We start from the raw sequence: 19,169 nt of genomic DNA on the forward strand, positions 1-19,169 counted from the left end.
TTATTCAAACAGTCTCTTTGCATTTTGATGTTCTCCCAAAAAATATACTCAGGTTTTGCTGGTCTTACTTATGTTTACCTAATGAGACAGTGTGCCCATGTACTAAACATTTAGTTTCCGAATGTGCTTTCTGTAAAGTTTGCTGGTGTAAGTGAGCTGCAGGGCAGGCTCAGACTCCATACACTTAAGTTCCAACTCCTATATTAATTCTCTGTGTTGTTCCTCCACATTGATATTCAGACACTGAAGGATGTTGTTTATCTTTTCCATTCTTCAGCATACCTAAGGACTTTGTGCCCATTCCAAGGCTTACGTTTATTTTTCTGTACAGAACAGTGCTGTTAATCAACTTTGAAAAGTTGTTAATTGAAGGTTTGATTCTCAGCCTCAACATAAGCCTCAGCATAGTCTTGGGGTTTTCTTAAGTAACAGACTGTCTGAGCCAGCAGTAGTGTTGTACCGCCTGTTCCACAAACTGCTAATCTTGTAAAGCTAGGAATAATGTAATATATATATTTAGGGTACCCAGTTTCTCTAGTTGTATTCCTGATGAGTTACAGAGAAATGTGCAAAGCTGGAGGCAACTTGTTGGCCAGTGCAATTGAGTGCAGGCATATCAGCACAAAACTCGATACAAAGAGGGCTGAGTGAATTGTTTGATGCCGCTCACATCCCTGTAATCCATGTGAGCTGCTTACTCAATGAGCAGGCAGCTCAAGGCTGTCGGGAATTGGAGCCCTGCTGTGCTTTGGGATGTGGGTCATTTGGCCCCCAGAGCTCAGACTGCCCATCTGTATGCCCCTTATCAGGCCTGGGGATGTTTGCATTGAACCAGGAAAGGAATAAAGATGTTCTTCCTTCTTCCTCCCTGTTCTTCTGCCCCCCCACAGAGGGAACATAGGTTATGAGGAGGAAGATGGATGCGATCTCCAGATCCTTAGAGTTCATCCCTGCCATCCCACTCCTGGCAATACTTACAGCCTTTCTGCTCCTCACAGGCCAAAACCCTCTCTTTCTCTGGAGGGAGGATGCAAAATCTTTAGAAAGATTATGCCAGTGAAAGTCAACTGTGGACAAAATAAAATGCAGTTCCCTTTAAAATTGCCCCCGTCTCAAGCTGTATTCCCTTTTCTCCTATTTCTGTTGTAGAAAGAGAGATTGCACAAAGCTCTCTAGGGGTTACACTGTTTATGCTGGTTTTTATATGGCAGTTGTTCAGGTGCTCTGGTGATTAGCAGCAGTAGAAAGGCGTGACATCAGTTAAAGCTTCCTCATAAGAGCTTTATAATCTAAAGTTAGACAAAAGATCTAATGGAAGGACACTTGTAGGATGAGAGTCAAGACAGTGCTGAATGATGATCAGGTTTTGCTGAGGATTTTGTTTGTTTTCTAATGTGCTGTAAGAAAACATTGAAGAAATAAAACCCAGCTTGAATCTGAAAAAAATCCAGAAATGAACACACTCAGTTTGTAATGCTCTCAAACTGGGGAAGGTGCACAGCAAGCAGTAAGGAGGAGTGGAGTTAAGGACAGAGCAATGTAAGGAGCACCTGGGGCAGACATCACAGCACTATTCTGTCTTCTCTATGCCACACAGCCCTGGCACCTTCATCCCTTCTGAGCATTGCAGTAAATTCTTCCCAGTAAGGTGGCTGGGAGGAGGGATGGAGGAGGGCAAGGTTAGGGGGTTAAAAAGATGAAAAACTGCTGGGTTGGACAGGAAATTAGGAGGAATAGCAAAGCCAGAAAGTCAGCTTTTGTGAAAGCTGTAGTTTACCCTACTCAAGGGAAGTCTCCTCACATTGCAGTATCCAGTCGGTGCAGCTGCGTTCTCCTTTCATGAGTCATAAACACAGCCACTGAGGGCCGGCCACAAGAACAAGGATGGGAAACCTTGTCCTGTGCTTACAGTGGCAGACGTGATTGCAAGCACAGAGTGCTGCCTCTGTGGGTCATTTAGTGCTGTGGACATCTGATCCCTAACTGCTCCTTTAAACCACCTGTCTCATACAGCCCCTTTAAAAGACACCCCACCCACAGCTTCAGCTGGCACTGGACACAGGCGATGCGATGATGGACAGGAGTTTCAGGGCTAGTGCTGCTCACCTCTCATCCCAATACTCTTCAAGCCCCTTCAAGTCTCTTCAAGCCCCTCAGACTGAGGGTGATCACAGGCACGTGAGTTCTGCAGTGGAGTATTAGCTGTAGGCTTCATGGATCTCTCCTCTTTTTCCTTTTCAGGTTACCAAAAATGAACGGCAGGTGATGAAGCCGTTGTATGACAGGTATCGCTTGGTCAAACAGATCCTCTCCAGAGCCAACACCATCCCTATTATTGTGAGTACAGCATTCTTTTGGGGGCTGTTTCTTTGGTTTCAAGAGGAAGCAGGAATCGCCACACTTCTGCACATGACACAATCACTAAGGCTAAGTCCCAACCTCCCTTATCACTCAGAGATAAAGAAAATGAGTGAGTCAATCATACACTTCATACTGAAGTTGGGAAAAGCTGGTCAAGGGGCTCTAGTGCCCACCTGTGAGCCATAGGGCACATCTCACCTTGTGTTGTTTCTTCTCCTTCCATTGGGCTGCTGCTGTTATTTCATCATCTTCTGTTTGGCTACAGCCTCACTTCTTTTTCCGTACCAACCCACGCTGAGCTGTAGGTCTTCCATGCTGCTTGGTTACCCAGGGTTGTATGTACAGGGTTTCTGTACACAGGAACACAGACTTGAGTAGATCCCACAGGAGATGCCAGGCATGTCCTTGGCTGAAAGAAAGGGCCCTCAGTCTTCTAACACTTAATTTGTACTAAAGAGGTCCTCCAAATGGTGGATATTCCCTCATTCAAGGTGGTGCTTTGCCACCAGCAAGGAACCCAATACACCCCTCCAGGGAGAAAATTTAGTCTTTAATTTTAGACAGTTTGTGTAGTCCAGTTTTTAAAAATTATCTAAAAAACCCACACAGAATACTTCATGCCTGTCTATGGAAAGAGAATTCTTTTATCAGAGTTCCTGTTTACTCTGTCATGTGTGAACCATTTTTTGCTTTTCCTGAGCAGTGCTCATGTCCTGCCCACTTTCTGTAGATGGCCAGTGAAGTGAACAGGCTGGCACAGCACTGCTCAGTGCAGTGCCACTGAGAAGTGGGGCTTTTTTCTGCAAATACTGGGAGGTGTTCCTGGTCCTGCATTTCAAACAAAATAAAAAGTTGCTCCTCCTGGAATATGCAAAATAGTCCCCAAAATATGTGCTGTGAAGACAGGCAATCGAGAAGGAGCAAACTGTGTAGGTGTGCATGGGCAGTTTAATGCAAAGCTCTCAAAGAGACCTCAGGTCCTGTTTAGACACAAAACTGAAATTTCACAGAGGCTGTCAAAGGAGAGATGAGACTTCCCACTCTTCTGAGTGAGTACAGTGAGAGGCTCTTAGAGAGACAGGATACATTTGAAAATCCAACTCTACATCAGTAGGCACTTCAGTGGGAAATCAGGCTCCTGGAAAGCAAGTCTGGAAAGCCTGGCTGAGCTTACCCTGTAGCTCTGGACAGCCAGCCCAATGCTCTCTGTGTGTATGGGCCGTGGGCTGGGGGTTATTTTCTTGCAGCCTTTGTCTTGCAGTCACTACCCAGGCGATATTGGAGCATCCAAGTTTCTTTTTAAGAACAGAATGGCAGTGGTGTCCTTTGCTAAGCAACATCCTGAGAGAAAACAGCCCAAGGTTCAGGGGGTTTGCCAGGCATTTTTCTTCTTTGAGAAAGATTATTTCTCCTGGTGGTGTCCAGCCGTGAGCTGAGAGTGAATGTGTGGGTGAGAATGAGCTGAGAGCAGGTGGTGGAGGAGAAAGGGGTTCACAATGTAACATACTTGTTAACACCTGTCACAGGGTTCCCCCTCCAGCAAGCGGAGAAGCCCTTTGCTGCAGCCAATTATCGAGGGCGAAACAGCTTCCTTCTTCAAGGAGATAAAGGTGAAGACCTCCAGCTGCTAACTAATTGCTCAGTTTGCATCAACTTTCCCCTTACACCAATGAAACAGAATGGTTGATTGATTTTTTTTCATCAGTGTTGATTTTTTTGCAGTGTCCTCCTGAAAAATCAGTAGCTGCTTTAAGCCTCGCCAATTCTGATCAAATTCTTCCCTTGTTGTAGATAAGACTACGGTATTTCCTTGGCTTTGCATACTTTCCTGTCCTTCTCCTTTCCCCTCTATTTGCACATAATATATTTCATTTTGCTTTAAAAAATTTTTTTGAAAAATCACAATTACCGTTGTACCTTGCTTTTTTTCTTGCTTTCCTCCTTTCTTTTAAAAGGCACTAACTTGTTTTGCGGTAGTTTCTCTCACTCCCAAGCTCTGTGGCTTGCACCCAGCACCGTGGCAGGAATGAGCTCTCACAAAACTAACCCTCGCACATGGAGCCAGCCGGGGCACTTACAGGATCCTTACCGGCTTCCATCCACTTAATTTATCCAGGTTCTTTTTCACCCCCTTGTGCAGGGTGTTTTTAACTTAAGTGACATGAGGATGGAAGTGAGAACATCTCGGTTCTGGTAGTTGATACTTGGGCTGATTTGGATGGCAGGATTGTTGTGTTTCTTCTTGTGCTGCTGGGAAGTACTAATTTGGGGTTGGGAAGACTGCTATGATACTGGGCCTTCTCCCCTGAGGAATAAAGTCCAACAGCAGATCAGGACACAGAGCGTGGAGCTGGGCCCTGGCTTGCTTTCTGTGCCCTTGCAGTGTAACAAGTGAGAAAAGTGCTTCTGCACATTTGGATCATTTATCTGTTGTCCAGCCAGAGCTTGGTTAAATGTAAATACTGCAGACTTAGAGATCCAAGGTGATTCGAGTGCAGTAGATTGTATATTAATGGACTGTTTTAGGCACTTATCATTAATACCAGATTGCAGAGTGAAGATGTTAAGCTGCTGTTTGGAAGCTGGTTAATGATCACTGAGCTGCTTAGTATTTTCTAGATAACCGCTGGTTCAAATCTGCAGTACTGGTCTGGTGGGGAGTGTTTTTGTTTGCTTCTGTTTCTTTCTTTTACTATGTCCTCTGTTCACCACCTCTGCGTGTACCCAGTGTGAGAACTTAGAGCTGTCAATTAGGGTGATCTCTGATGGCCAGCACGGGCTGGTGCTGTGCCAGGGCAGCACCAAACCAGTTCAGCAGTGTCCTGCAGGGAATACAAACCTGGAGGGGTTTCTAGCAGAAGATCAGGATGACAGCCTTAAGCCTGTTATGTGCCTATTAACACTTAAATGGGGCTCTGTGAAGCTGCATCTGGCAGCTTAGTACTGAGCTACACTCAGAAGGAAAGAGAGGAAATTGCCAGAAGGCCCCAAAATTTAGCTCCTGCATAGGTCCACTATGGACAGGGAAATATTTGACAGGCCCCTGATAATGTCAGTATTTGGGTGTTTCTTGGGGGGGAGTTTCTTGAAGCATTTGGGAGAGTTGACTAAAAGCATGAAAGGTGGTGTGAGATGACCTTGCCAAACGTTTTGGTACAGTATCTTGAATGTTGTGTTGAAAAAATCGTTGGGATTCTTGCTTTGTGGGATTGCTGATGATAGGATACTCTGGGGATTTTACATTTGTAATTCTGGAATGCCTCATGGTTGCCTAACAATCCAATCAGGTGCATGCTAAATGAATCTAGTTGATGAAGATCATTCTAGTTCAAGGTGTAAATGCTGCTGCAGGTTTAGAATGAGGTTCCTATGTGAGATTTTTTCAAGGGAAGACCTTGGAGGGCCTTCCTTGTTTGAGTTCTGGCTAAGAATCCTTTTAATTCACTCCTTTGTATTTAAGAGCAAAATGATTTCAGAGGTCTTGTGACAGCCAGATGCAGTGTTTTGGCTCTGAGGTCTAAATGAAATCTCTACACTTCCTTTTCCTCCTGTGGGCTTCCCGTGGCAGGAGGCTGGCTCCTGAGCTCCTTGCTGGCTTGGGCAGCGTGCTGGTGTCCTGCAGGGAGGCAAGAGAGGCTCGTGGGTGTCTGTGAGGAAAACACCTTGCATCTGTCCTCAGGAGCAGCTTGTCACACTGCTGATGGAAATTGTCCCTTTGCTTTCTTTCCAGGAGCTCTCCCAGAAAAGGGCATGGGAGCTCCTCCGTTGTTGCCAGAGAGATTCCCCTAAAGCAAAGCGTGCTGTTTTACTGCTTAGACTGACTGAGCAAATCCCTCTCCACTGCGCAGCAGGATCCGTGTTCTCCTGCTGCAGCCCTTCCCAGTCTGGGCAGGGTGGCATGCCTGGGGACTGGGAGATGGCGGTGAGGGATGCTCTCCCCTCCCCAGTTCAGCCTGGAGTTGTTGGCAGGGTTTAAGATCAGTATGTGGCTGCTGGTTTGTGCTTTCTGTTTAATGTGTACAACTGATGTCTGGAGAAATGGGTCCTGTCTAATCATGTGCTAAATATTGCTTCAGCTTTCCCAAGTTCCCTGCAGATTTTCCTAAGATGCATTCAGACTTCTCTGTATCTTTTGTTATTATTGCTACTCAAAACTTCTTCTCAGATAATGTTCTTTTTCACCCTCCAGCCTCAGTCTTGGTTGTAATTCTTAGCCTATGGCTTTGCAGTGCATTATCATGGTGTAGAGTTTTAACTTAAAAAGAAAACTCTGGGCAAACTATAATTTAATTTAAATATATGCATTTATAAATCATTGATTTTGAGGATTTAATGGGACTAAGCCAGGTCCTGATGTTACGTTATCCCTTTTTGCTTGAAATATGGGAGTATTCTCTTAGGAATAATTGAATTATTCACAAGGAATTACATGAAAAAAATCAAGAAAATGTCTTCTTTAGGTCCCAGTGCTGCAATATATTTTTGTATTGAAGACTTCAGTGATGTTAGCTCCCAAAAGCTTTTAAAGATACCCATATGCTTAGGTCCTTCCTGGCTAGAGTTACATGGCTGTAAAATAAATACACTTACACGTACATACGCACATATATATCTAAGAGATTTACTGTCCATGCTGCCATTTGCCTCTTTGTCTAAGTAGCCTTGTTCCTTATATTAAGGTTGAAAACTGCCTTCTAGAAATGTCTCTGTACATAAGAGACTGGGCCTTGTTCCCTGATAATTAAAATTATTTCTGGACAGTGTCACAGGACAAGCCCTACTTTTGAGAACACAGTGAATTGGTGAATACCAAGTGCAGCAGGGACTTTCAAATCTCATGCCTATAAGTTTTGTAAAAAAAAGAAATGGAACACAACCAATTCATCAGTGTGCTTTGGGGAAATGGGAAATTGCACTGTGCAGAGTTTCCAGTACAGTTTTTGCTTTATTCCAGCTAAATGGTCAGAGCTGATGTTGGGAACATGTTAGCAGCAGCAGTCCTTTTACAGTCAGTCATATCCCACATTTGGGTAATTGTATGAGTGCTGATCTGAGCTCACTGGTATTGCTGTACAAGCATTTGAGGTCTTGAGTTCAGCCATTAGAGAGAGCTGTTGAGCTGCATCTATTGAGAGAAAACTCCAGGTTTTAACCTGGCAGTCTCACTGCTGGGAAATGTTTGCAGGGAAACGCAAAGGATGGCTGGTATGCTTTGGACAATATGCATAACAACTGTAAGCGCATTTATTTACATCAGAATACATAAACTAAACAAAAAAACAGGTTGCTCTGAATCCTAGGTATTTTTTTCACTCAGTTGTGTTGCCCTGGGTCTCCTTAACCAATCTGAGTTGGTGGTGGCAATTTCTCTGTTATGCTTTGGTTCTAGGGTGTCTTACTGATGGTCTTCTGGTGTCCTGTGTATTGCTTGGCAATTGAAGTGTTTGCTCTGCCTTTCCACTTCTTTTCATACTTGTTCCCCAGTGCATGTGGTGAAAGGAGGAACCTGTTCCTGAGAAGGGAAGCAATAACGTGTCTTGTTGTGGGGGTGCTCTGTCCCTGTGTGTAGGAGGAAGAGGAGGGGTCTGAGGAGGACAGCAGTGTGAAACCGGATTTCACAATTACCATGAGGACAGATTTCAGCGTGCGCAGCTTCTTGGATCAACTCGAAGATGATGCTGACGGCTTCGTTTCCCCGGTGGATGATAAGATGCCATCTAGGAGCAGTCAGGATATGGGGCTTTCAAATCTCCATGAAGCATCCATGTATGTTGAATTCACAGGCAACTTCAAAAAGTTATTTCTTGCTGAGATAACATTTTATTTGTCAGAAAACTGTCTTGGGTTTTTCTGTCTTTATGATCTGAGCCAGAAGTTTTCATGTTTTATTTTTAAATGCAATAGACCCTCATAGGAAAGGGTTTGGGAAGAAACTACCTTGTCCTGATACTGATACTTAGCATCTGCATCTTTGGATTCCATCACTAAATAGTAACTCCACCTGTGTCAAGCCTTTGTCATGAAAACCCTGCACTCCAAAAGGTTTTTCAGGTTTTGGAGAGGTCAAGTGGAAGTAGCTTTGCTAGTTCCAAATCTGATGCAAACACATGTAGGTGGTAGCCCTAGGTTGTGAATTGAATTGAATTTAGTCCTATAAAAGTCACCAAACCCAGACCCATCTGCAGCAAGTAAGTTTTGTAGAAGTTAGTGGTGAATTGTGAAGTGCACACTTGACCTCCTTAGAGGCTGCAGCTTAAGACTGTGATCATTTTGCTGAACTGAATTCAGAGAGCTTTATGTTTCAAGTAACGTGAGGCTGCCAGAGCTGGTCGCAGGAGCAGCTTCCTTGCTTGGCATACGTACAGCTAAACATCTGTAGGTTTACTGTATGTTTCCTGTTATAATTGTGTACATATGGATAATCTCATTTATCTTTAAACCCAACAGCCCTGAACTGTTAGAGCAGCTCCAGGAAGTCAGGGAAGAGAAAAAGCGAATCAGAAAAAAATTGAGAGACTTTGAAGATAACTTTTTCCGACAAAATGGAAGGTAACAGTTTCTCAGCTGCCTCTCTGTTCTTCAGCTACTTTTAATCTGTTTTGTGTGTCCAAAGATCTCCAGATATGCAAAATTACCTGAATTCTTATTAGTTATTTCTGCTTCACTGTCATTATCACTGCTTTACTCACATTCCGAATGGTGGAAGAGTTACCCAGTGTTACAATAACTAGTTTTTTCCCTAACGATTGCTGTCCTATTCTTGCTTGTCTGTGAGGTATTCAGACACTAGTTTTATCAAGTATTTTTGCTTTAGTGTAACTGGTTTTATTGTTCTAAGGAAATGTACCTCATTAACCAGCTGATAGAATGTTTTCATATATTTATAGTTTTAAATTTTCTTGTCTGTTTCTTGCCACCAGCCATCATCCTTAGGGGTTTTTGTAAAATCACTGAAAACTTAAAAAGCCAAGAGCAGGCTGATGAAAGAAATGCCATCTTTCTTTTCATGAATGTGCCTGTTTGTGTAAGTGCTGTGGTGCCGAGCCAGGAGACGCTGTATTTTATTTTGCCAGGCTCAAATGGGCTGACACTTAGATGGCTCCTGAAGTGTTTTCCAGCTTTTTTGCAGAGCTGGTGATTTCAGAGAAGCAGGGCGTGTTTCAAGTAGGATTTGGAACTGTGGGATTGTGCTCAGCCTCAACACACAAGAGTCCCACACTTTGTTGGAGCAGCTTGTTTGCCCCTTTTTTTTGTTTTTTTTTTTCCTCTCAAAGGATAAATGTTTTGGTCTTGTTCCCTGACGAGGAGTGGAGGAGAGGAGCTGCTTTGTAGGTCTTGTAGGGGGACAGAGGGAGGCTGCTGAGGGAGGCTTCCTGTTACAGAAATCTTCATGATCTGCTTTCACTCCCACTAGGAATGTGCAGAAAGAAGACCGTACTCCCATGGCTGAAGAATACAATGAATACAAGCAGGTTAAGGCCAAGCTGAGGCTGCTAGAAGTCCTGATCAGTAAGAGAGATATTAGCTCCAAGATAATGTAAAGGAGGAGATTGTTTTTGCCAATAAACAAGGAGGAGAGAGCACCAAATGGACAAATGCATGAAGTGGATGCAGCGGGAACCTGACTGGGGAGAGCTGAGGAGCTCCCTGAGAACTGAAGGGTCATTCCCAGAGGTGGGAGAGGGAGGAAAGGTGGATTTCTGTCACTCTCTACATTTGCTGTTGCCCACTCTTTCTCCAGGCCTGATGCCCAAAATGGAGTTTGCCAGTGTAGGAGGCACAACACTGCTCAGTGACTGCACTGAAGGGATCCTTCTGGATGATTTGCTTACAGATCCTGTAATATTTAGAATATCAAAGCCAGCCATGCTATTCTTTTATTTTTCCCCCCAGGATATTATATCAAGAGGCAAAATAGGATTAATAGTAATGAAATCATCAAATAGCTTCTACTTTAGTTGAACAGACAAGTGCCCTGACCAATCTCACGTGAAGGTACAGGTCAGACCAGCACCAAGACTGTTCTCTTGTAGCTGCAGTAAAGATTTGCCCAGGTTTTTGACCTGACTGCTTGGAGTCCAGCATCTTCTGTTGCTCTAGAGAAATGCTGTAAGAATCTCCTGGTCATCAGCCAGAGCTGGTGTGAGTTGCAGTTTGGCGCAGGCTTGAGTTGGGTTTTCTTCCCACTTTTTTGATGGCAAATCCAACCGAAGTAGAAGGAAGTACCTGCATGTTTGGGGTAGTAAAAAAAAATGAGCCATGCATCCAGGTTCTTATCAGCTTGTTCTGCTTGGAGGGTGATACTTAGACCTTCTGACTATGTTTGGGCAATAGGGAAGAGAAGACGTTTTAAAAGCTTTAAGTCAGAATCCCTTGGGATTTTGGTGGTTGGGTAAATACCTGGTGTCAAATATGTGGCAGGTATCTGGAAGACACCCCCCGCCCCCCCCCCCCCCATTATCACATGTGCTTCATCATGATACAGACACCTGAGCCCAAGCTGAACAGTCCACACGGGTGTCCCACAAACTCACACACCTACATTTTCTTCTTTCTTGCACATCAGCCCTGTGTGGGCTGCAGCAGCAACACTGATGGTGGCAGCTTTTCTTCCCAGTGCAGGAGGTATAGCAGCACAGAGGAGACTGCAGGGAACTGAGAGCATGGAGCCATGCTCTGCCTGGGGAAAGGGCCCCTGTCTCAAATGCAAGTTGTGGCAATGCAGCGTTTTCAAATTGGTTATGGCTTTCAGGAAAGAAAGTCTGGGGACACCTGATTCAGGTGCACATGTCAAACAGGTGCTGCCTGAAGGAGGGAAAGGCCCTGAGTTTAGGGACACCGAGTTTAGGGACACCAGGTTTAGGGACACCAAGTCACTGAGGGCTCACAGTTCTGCCGTCCTGGGACACCCGGGCTCACTCTCCTGCTCCAGAGGTTTGTGTGCACCCCTTGGTCTGCCCTGAGCCAGGCTCCACCCTGATACCCAAGGGAGGGCACTTCTGTAATGTTTTCTTCAGCTCCCCAGGGGATCACTGCCAGTGTGCAGAAGCCAAATAGCCAAGATGGCACCCAGTGTTGGTTGTAGCCAGGCCTCATGCATGCCACACCAGAGGAGCCAAGAGGACTCCCAGAACAACTTCTCCCCCTTCCTTCTTTATTAAGGGCAAGTGGGCTCACAAATAGTTGGTTTTGGGTTGTGGTACTTAGATTTATCCCCTTTCACTTGCCGTGTGTGCTGTGTGTGTTCTTGCCAAAACTGCTGCTGTTTTGGTCTCTTCAGGATCCCTTGAACTCTTCCAAAGGTGGCCGTGGGCTGCATGTGCCCATTGCTAGTCAGGGTGGGTAAGGCAGAGATGTGTGTTAGTGAAAGCATTTGGGATGAGGACTCACAACTTGGTTTGGCTTTTTTATTGATTTGCAGAATTGCCTGTTCCATATAAAACCAGCGAAGACTGAATTTTGTATTTCCAGACAGTCTGGAGGACTTGTGTTCTGACCTGGGGCTTGGCTTTTCAGAGGTACTGAGTTCCTGTCTCCTGAGACAAGATCTCCTCTGATCCTTGGGGTGTGTTAACTGGGCTGACAGATTGGCTGAAAAAGTGCTTTGAAGGGAAGCCTGACCAGGGTAAACCCCTGTCCCACCCCAGGGCAGGCCAGGAAGCCAGAGCTGTGCCTTTGCCTGCTCCTGTGGGCTCTTCCTCTCATTGTCAACTCTCTGTAGTTATTTTAGTGAAAGCAGCTGAGCCAAGCTGGCTGCAGTGTCACTCTGCTGGTGGAAGTGTGGGATGAGAAAGAATGCTGGGTTACCAAAAGGTCCTTAGCACTGGCTCATTTTTATATTGTTCAGGCCCAGTTCAGCAAAGCAAAAGCCTGGAGGGTGAGTGTGTACCTCAAGCTGGCCTGCCTTTGGGATGTGGCTGAATTACAATGGAGTAAAGCCTGTTTGCTTTGCTGCATCTGGGCCTGGACACCTTTAAATGAATGCAAAAAGCAATGTCTGCCCTTTTTCATAATCATGCATTTTTTCAGTGGGCCAAGGCTTCCCAGGAGTATGTTTTCTCTGCTTATTTTTAAAGCCTGTTTGCACTGTGTACTGATAAATTATCTGTTTTGCTGGGTTTTTCCCCTGACAAATCTTGATAAATGATATGTAGGGAACAGTTCATTTTATTTTTAAACTGATGAGATTGTAGCATTTTCTGATGCTTAGTTACTGCTGTTTACATGGTATATTGCTAGAATTTCAGATAGTTTCTATGAAATGTAAGTACAGTTATGCACTTTAGAGAGTTTATATTTTTGAACTTTGAAAACTAAAAGTAACAAAACCTATTAATGGAGATTGTACATTAAAAAAAAAAAAAAAAAAGAAACACACCTAGCCATCTCTCTTTTTGAACTGGTCTTTTCAAGTCCTTCCCAGTGGCAAAAGAAAGCCAAACTTCAACTGCCTTGTTGTGAAGGGAACTGCTAGAAAAGATTAGAGAGAAGTGAATTTTAAAATTCCAGTCCTGGAAAGACATGTACAAATGGTGAACTTTGTTCTGGGTCTGCAGATGCTGTGACTCCCCTCTCCCAAACCTGCACAGGAGGAGGACTCCTGAGCACTAAAACGTTGTCTTTGTATCTCCCACAGATGATTTGACTTCCCACTGACCACTAATAGCCAGAAATTATGTTTGCCCCACCACACCAAGTCAATTCAAGCAACAGCTGTGCATTTTGTTTGATGATTTGTCTGTGCCAACATCAGTGATTATTGACTGGAGAACATTAAATACAAGACTGTGCTTTTTAAAAGGTGTGAAGTACTGTACAAAATTGTACTTTAGTGATTTAAATAAGCTATTTAGTGTAAGACAACCTTTTTCCATGTCACTAGAACAAGCTGTCTGCTGTAGGATGGCAGTAGGTTCTGTTGGGCTTCCCCTCCCCAGGGGCCATCTCGGACACGTGTCTGTGTTGCCACACTGTGGTATAATAAATCATTATAATGTAAATGTTGGCCATGAATGGGTTGTGCACAAAGTGAGATTGCAGGAGTGAAAGGTAGAGGGGAAACTTGTCATTCTTTGGTTTTATTCTGTTTACTGCTGAGTAAACATTTGAATAATGGATGTTTCTGTTAAAAGCAGTGAAATTAAAGCATTTTTCTTTAATCATTCTGCTGATACATCAGTTGTTATTCCTGGTGTGTGCAAGTTTCAGAGGGTAAGTGCTGCCAGCCATCCTCTAGCCTGAGGCACTATCTTTGGAGCTGGGATTGACAAATCAGGGATTGACTGTTGCTGCTGAGATGAGCAACCAGACCAAAATTGCTACAGGTTAAGTCAAAAAAATGTTTGCAGTGAGTCCAATACCTGGAGGAGTACAAAGTAACCCACAGTTGGGCGAAGGGGACTAAGTGGGGCATAATTAATTGCACTAATAGTCAGAGCTTGCAGCATCTATATCCTAGAGGGACAAGCACAGGTAACACCATGAGGGCAAGCCTGGCTGATGGCTGAGCAGGATCTCCTGGGCTCCTCCTGTTTTTCCCTGAGGTGTTGACTAAGGTTGTGTTGCCTTTGACTGTCACAGCAGGTGGGGTCAGAGGCCCTTTGCTTGGGGTGCAAGACACAGGACTTGGCTGAGAATCCAAACTGGACAGCCCACCCCAGACCTCCACTGCATGTCTTGGTGCCCCACATTTAGAAGATTCATGGGAAACTTGAAGCTCTTGTCCTTGGAGATTGGAGTGGGTTGACATCTCCAGCTCTGGGAGGGGGCAGACAAGTCTCACGAACCTGCATGGTCACTCACAGCATGGAGAGTGGAACACTTGCTGGACCTTGGATGGTCAGCAAGTGTATGATCCTTGTGCTTCCCTTTGGACACCTGCATGCAGGGAACTGTCTCCTAGAATAATGGATATGTATATACATCATACATAATTTTGCAAATACCTTGGTGTATAGCAAATATTTGGGTTGGCTGAGTGCAGAAGCCAGTACTAGGGTGGGTGTGGGGGCCTGACTGAAAGAAAAAATTGTTAATAATCACTTTTCTTCAGACTGCATTTGCTGTACAAAAGCAAGTTGGGAATGCCATCATGCAGCCAGTGCATTCCTCAGCTAATGCCACCTCAGTGACTCTGGGCTCGGGTCTCTGTTTACATGATTTATGTAAGCAACTTCAAACTGAATCTGTGGTGTCCTTTTTAACATAAATGGATTGAAAAACATTATGTGTACACTTTGTATTTTGTATAAAATAAGAAAATACAACTATTTTGGCTGCACATGTTTGGTGACAGCTTCTGTTCTGTGTGGGATGCTGCCAAGGGTGGCTCAGCTCAATAAAGTGGCTCATGAAGTCCTCAACAGCCCTGGCCCCTCCTGCCTCCTCCTCCTCAGCTGAACAGGGCTGACACCTGCTACTGGAAGAGAGATGTGTGATGATGTGTAAATACAAATATACACCCATTTTGCATTTATATAAAACATATACACACCTCTGTAGTGTAATACAGGTTATCTACAATAATGCAACACACTGTATGCAAAATACAGACCGTCTCCACTAGACACAACAGTGTCTAGACCTTGTGCAGTTACACAGTGCAGATCACAGAGTAATGTGCACACACTGTATTGTATAGAAGAGGATGTGTGCACATTCCTATGTGTACATAGGATCCATCCATCTAAACATAAATGCAATATATGTGTCTAACCCACAGGCATTTATATTTACCACAGAGGGATGGAAGTAGTGCACTTGTTCTTAATTCAACCGTCTCACAGAAAAATTCCTCTTCACAGCTGAGCCACTGAATGAATTACATCTGCATGTCCTGAATGGTGTCCCACAGTCTTGGGGAGCCAGGCCAGCACCACGAGGTCACACCACTGCTGGTTGAGCCCCCAGGTGGTCAGGGTTCCCTAAGCCACAGCCACTCACCTGCACACATGGAGAAGCCTTGCTGGCCATCACTGCCATGAGGAAAAGGCACTGCTGCTCTATGAGAGGAAGGAAAGGAGGAGAAAGGGAGGGATGGTATGACTGAGGGCTGCTCTCAAGTCCAAGCTTTCCCAAGGAGGATGTTCCTGACTTTGAGACAGAACAGGGGGAGAGGCAGTGCTGGTGCTTGGCGCAGCCTCTTCTTTGCTTCCCCACACAACAAGGCAGCCACTCCATCAGAATTAAACATCAAATTTATTGCATAATACTATACTATGTACACACACATCGAAAATAAACATTTGCTATAATTGTATATTTGTCTTCAATGCTGCATTAGAAAGAGGCTGGGGGTCTCTCCGTGTAGCCCACAGCTTGTCTTTAAAAAAAAACAACAAAACAAACCCAGAAGCCTAAAACCTTTTGTTATGAGGTGCAAAGTTCAATACTGTAAATTGAACATGGTGCATAAATACTATGTCCTAATAACAAGTCAATGTCAAAACCACCCTAGGCTTAAAATGAGATTTACATCAAGACCTGAAAAAGGGCAGGGGAGAAGGGAGAAAAATCATTCAAACTTTGCTTAATGGGGCAGTGAGACTGAGAAAAGAGGACAAAAGCTCTCCAATCATACAGGATTGATTTAGGTAGTGATTCTTCTACATTTTCAGTCTAATTCATACAGCTTGTCCTTCAGGCCCCCTGCCAAAAAAGCTGCCAAGTGAGAGGGGCTGTTCTCAAACAGCAAAGTAACCCTCATTTGCAAAGATCAAACCAATCTCCCAGCAGGGGGCTATCACTCAAGTGGGGCTCTCCTCTTCCTTTCTTTGACCTCACCTGATGAGACTGGAGATTGCACACACCTCCCACACTCACACACCCCTGCACACACATCCACACACACAACTCCTCTGGACAGAGGTGGCAGCAGCAAAAGCAGCCACCTTACCTTGTATTGGAGTAACAGGGCTGTTGGGATGGAAAAACAGGGCTGCCCAGCCACCCAGACTGCAGCCTTGCTAGGACAGAAACACAGCACAAGGGAGGCATTTAGAGAAACCTGCTGTTACAGGTAGGGTTTGTCCTTCCACAAGCCTGAACACAAACCCCACTCCAGAGGGACTCTGAGGCTTCTTCAAGAAGCTTGAAAACAAGATTCAACATGAGTGAGGAAAAACAAGCCAACCTCTGTAAACCACTGTATTTTCCATGAGACATCCTGGTGCAAAGAGACACAACATCACTAATGCACCACTCTGGGGTCACAAATGACATGCCAGCCCAGTACCATCCACCAAGGACCAAAGGGCAGAGGAGACATTTCCATTCAAAGCAAGCAAGAACCAGCTTGCATTTAAAAAGGGAGGAAAAAAGGGTGGGGGGAAGTCACAGCTTTTCAAAGAGCAGATCGCTATTTCATCCTCAGTTTCCACCATACCCTAAATGCAAGGGACATCAAAACATTTCAACTGGATTAAAAGGAGAGGTAAGAGTGTGTGTGTACGGGGGCAATAAAAGCCAACTACAAGGAATTGCCAGGAGGGCAGTGATGTCAAGTTGGAGGGTAAACAACAGAAATGCCCACTGAACTGGTTTTGTTCAGCAGATAAGAAAATTCAAAGCAAGAACCTCTCCCTGCTGAAGCCCCACAAAATGCTGGCAGCATCAGGCTGAGACTGCATCATCTCTATTATTATTCTTTATATTTACCACCCACCCCCCCCCCCCAAAAAAAAAAAAAAATTCAGACCTATTCCCCTACAAAAATAAAGCCCAAGCCCATCGTTCTCTTGCTCAGCACCCAGGAGTCCGTGCCTGCCCCGTGGGGTCAGGCCAAGCTGAAGCCCTCGTAGTGGTCGATGGCCTGCACGAGGCGGGCGCTGAGGACCTCCTTGCTGCTGTACTTGGGCAGGTCCAGCAGGTTGTAGCAGGTGTGAGCCACGGGCAGGTACTGCTCCCCGCTGGGCGTCGACTGGATGATGATGCGCAGGCTGGACATGCCGTAGATGGGAATGCGGTCGCTGCCTGTCAGGAACACTGCAGAGACACAGGGAAGGCCGGGCAGCGGGGGCAGGGGAGGCACCTCCCACCAGGGCTGCACCCACAGGCAAATTTCAGCCCCACCCTGCCTGGACTGGATTCCCAGGGGAGCTGCAGGACAGCAAGGCCAGGGCTGGGTACCAACACTGGCCTTTATCTTTCCAGCAGTCACAGAATCTGAGTGGCTGAGGTTCAAGGGACCTCTGGAGGTCCTTAGGGCCAACCTCCTCTCAAGCAGGGCCACCTAGAGCCAGCTACCCAGGACAGAAGGGAGAAAGAAAACACAATAGAGGGAAAACCCAGATCTGACTAGCAGATACTGTCACTCATGATCTATCACCCAACTTAATGCAATGAAACTCTGCAGCCACTCCCACCTGAGTCTTCAATTCCAGGAGATGCTGCATCACTGCAAGATACTTACAGAGAAATTTCTTCTTCTTTTCCAAGGGAAATGCATGGAAAGTCTCCCAGAACATTCTCACAGTTGGGTGTGTGGCCGTGTAGTCTCCCTTATAGACAGCGCTCTATTAAAAACCAAACCACCACATTTTCAGCTGGCACTAGAACGCAAAGACTAAGTAGAACCCAGACCTGATCTTTTCTAGTATCTGACATCAGCTCACTGCCTGACAGCTTCGAAAGGGAACACAGGATGGGCGATGGGCAATGGCACGGCTCAAAGACCCGGCAAGGGCTCTCCTGGCAATGTGAGGAAGGCAAACATTAGGCTTTTGCTTTTCAGCTAATTACAAGTGTGGAGAGCAATCCTGGAGTGCCTGTTCACAGGCTGAACTCATGAACAGGATCACATGTTCTGCACTGTAACTTGCTGGTCTATGGATTTTGAGAGGATACAACCCTTTCTGGGTGTTCGGACTCCCCTTTGAACCCTTGTGTACCTTTTGCCATTGTGCAATGGAGTTTTACTGTAGGTGAAGACCCTTTGTCTCCTCCCTTCAGTCTTAAACTTCATCCCTAAAAAAAACCCAGATGGGAGTCCTTCTCCCTGTCCTTCCTCATCCTGAATTTCCTCCCTGAGCTTTATCTGTAGCAGGCCAGCACAGTGACAGACTTTTCCTGTGAGTGACAGCAAGGTGTACAAGGAGCATAAAAAACCAGAAAATGCATTTGTGGCTTATGCAATCTCCTGACACAGACTAATGCCCATCTCATGCAACTGCACAGTCCTGGCTCTTGTGCTAAAAAAAACAAGTACAAGAGGGAAGCTTTACCTCCTCCAGTTCCTCCCAGTTGTAGTTACTGTTTCCAACTATCATGGCCCTGAGCTCTGTGGGCTGGAAGAGTTCCAGGACCTTCCCACCACACACTTTGAGGAAGCCAGTAGAAAAGGCTGTGTACCACTCTTGGATGGAGAGGTTGAAGATGTAATTTACGTAGGCTTCAACAAATTCTTCCCTAATGCATTGAGAGAAAGCAGGCAAAGGAAAGCACTTTTAATCACATGCCTAAGCAGCAGCACTGCCAAGTTTCCCTGTTTCTGCCTGTAAAATGTTCTGCAAACACGAGTCTCCAGCAGGCTCAACCCACTGCCCTCCTCTCACCGAGCCACTGCAACGTGGACAAAGTGTTCAGCAGCAAGTGCCACCACGTGTCTGCTTATTCCCTGGCAGCAGCGGCATGGGAGGTCCCCCAGGTTCTCCACCACTGAGAGAAATACTCTGGCCTTTTGGTGGAGGAATTCTCACCACATCCACTATGCAAAAGCAGCATAGAGGGACACGTGAGGAAGTAAAAAGACTAACAAAAATGAACACTTGGAGTAAGAAATCATCTACCAAAGGGGGAGTTATTTTCCAGTG

General features: G+C 45.3%; 2 protein-coding genes across 13 annotated transcripts in view; one reads left to right on the forward strand and one right to left on the reverse strand.

The window, feature by feature from the left end:
* Window positions 1-14,584, forward strand: part of FAM13A (family with sequence similarity 13 member A) — a 123,345-nt gene extending 108,761 nt beyond the window's left edge. For 6 of the 7 annotated variants that reach the window (XM_042049430.1, XM_042049433.1, XM_042049434.1 and 3 more), the window contains 5 exons: window positions 2,242-2,337; window positions 3,888-3,971; window positions 7,931-8,127; window positions 8,809-8,910; window positions 9,776-14,584. In XM_042049430.1, coding sequence (XP_041905364.1) covers window positions 2,242-2,337; window positions 3,888-3,971; window positions 7,931-8,127; window positions 8,809-8,910; window positions 9,776-9,902 — 606 coding nt within the window. In that variant the 3' untranslated portion in view covers window positions 9,903-14,584. The remainder of the gene's footprint in view (window positions 1-2,241; window positions 2,338-3,887; window positions 3,972-7,930; window positions 8,128-8,808; window positions 8,911-9,775) is intronic. The other variant, XM_042049432.1, reaches the window with a different exon arrangement.
* Window positions 14,585-15,539: 955 nt separating this feature from the next.
* Window positions 15,540-19,169, reverse strand: part of LOC121674795 (probable E3 ubiquitin-protein ligase HERC3) — a 45,301-nt gene continuing 41,671 nt past the window's right edge. For 5 of the 6 annotated variants that reach the window (XM_042049423.1, XM_042049422.1, XM_042049425.1 and 2 more), the window contains 3 exons: window positions 18,582-18,765; window positions 17,771-17,873; window positions 15,540-17,343 (listed from right to left, as the gene is read on the reverse strand). In XM_042049423.1, coding sequence (XP_041905357.1) covers window positions 17,135-17,343; window positions 17,771-17,873; window positions 18,582-18,765 — 496 coding nt within the window. In that variant the 3' untranslated portion in view covers window positions 15,540-17,134. Of the gene's footprint in view, window positions 17,344-17,770; window positions 17,874-18,581; window positions 18,766-19,169 lie in introns of those variants that run through there. The other variant, XR_006019844.1, reaches the window with a different exon arrangement.

Source organism: Corvus kubaryi, unplaced genomic scaffold, assembly GCF_017639235.1.
Source record: "Corvus kubaryi isolate FWS band 111438036 unplaced genomic scaffold, C.kubaryi_AGA036_p1.0 71, whole genome shotgun sequence".
NCBI classification, from domain to species: Eukaryota; Metazoa; Chordata; class Aves; order Passeriformes; family Corvidae; genus Corvus; species Corvus kubaryi.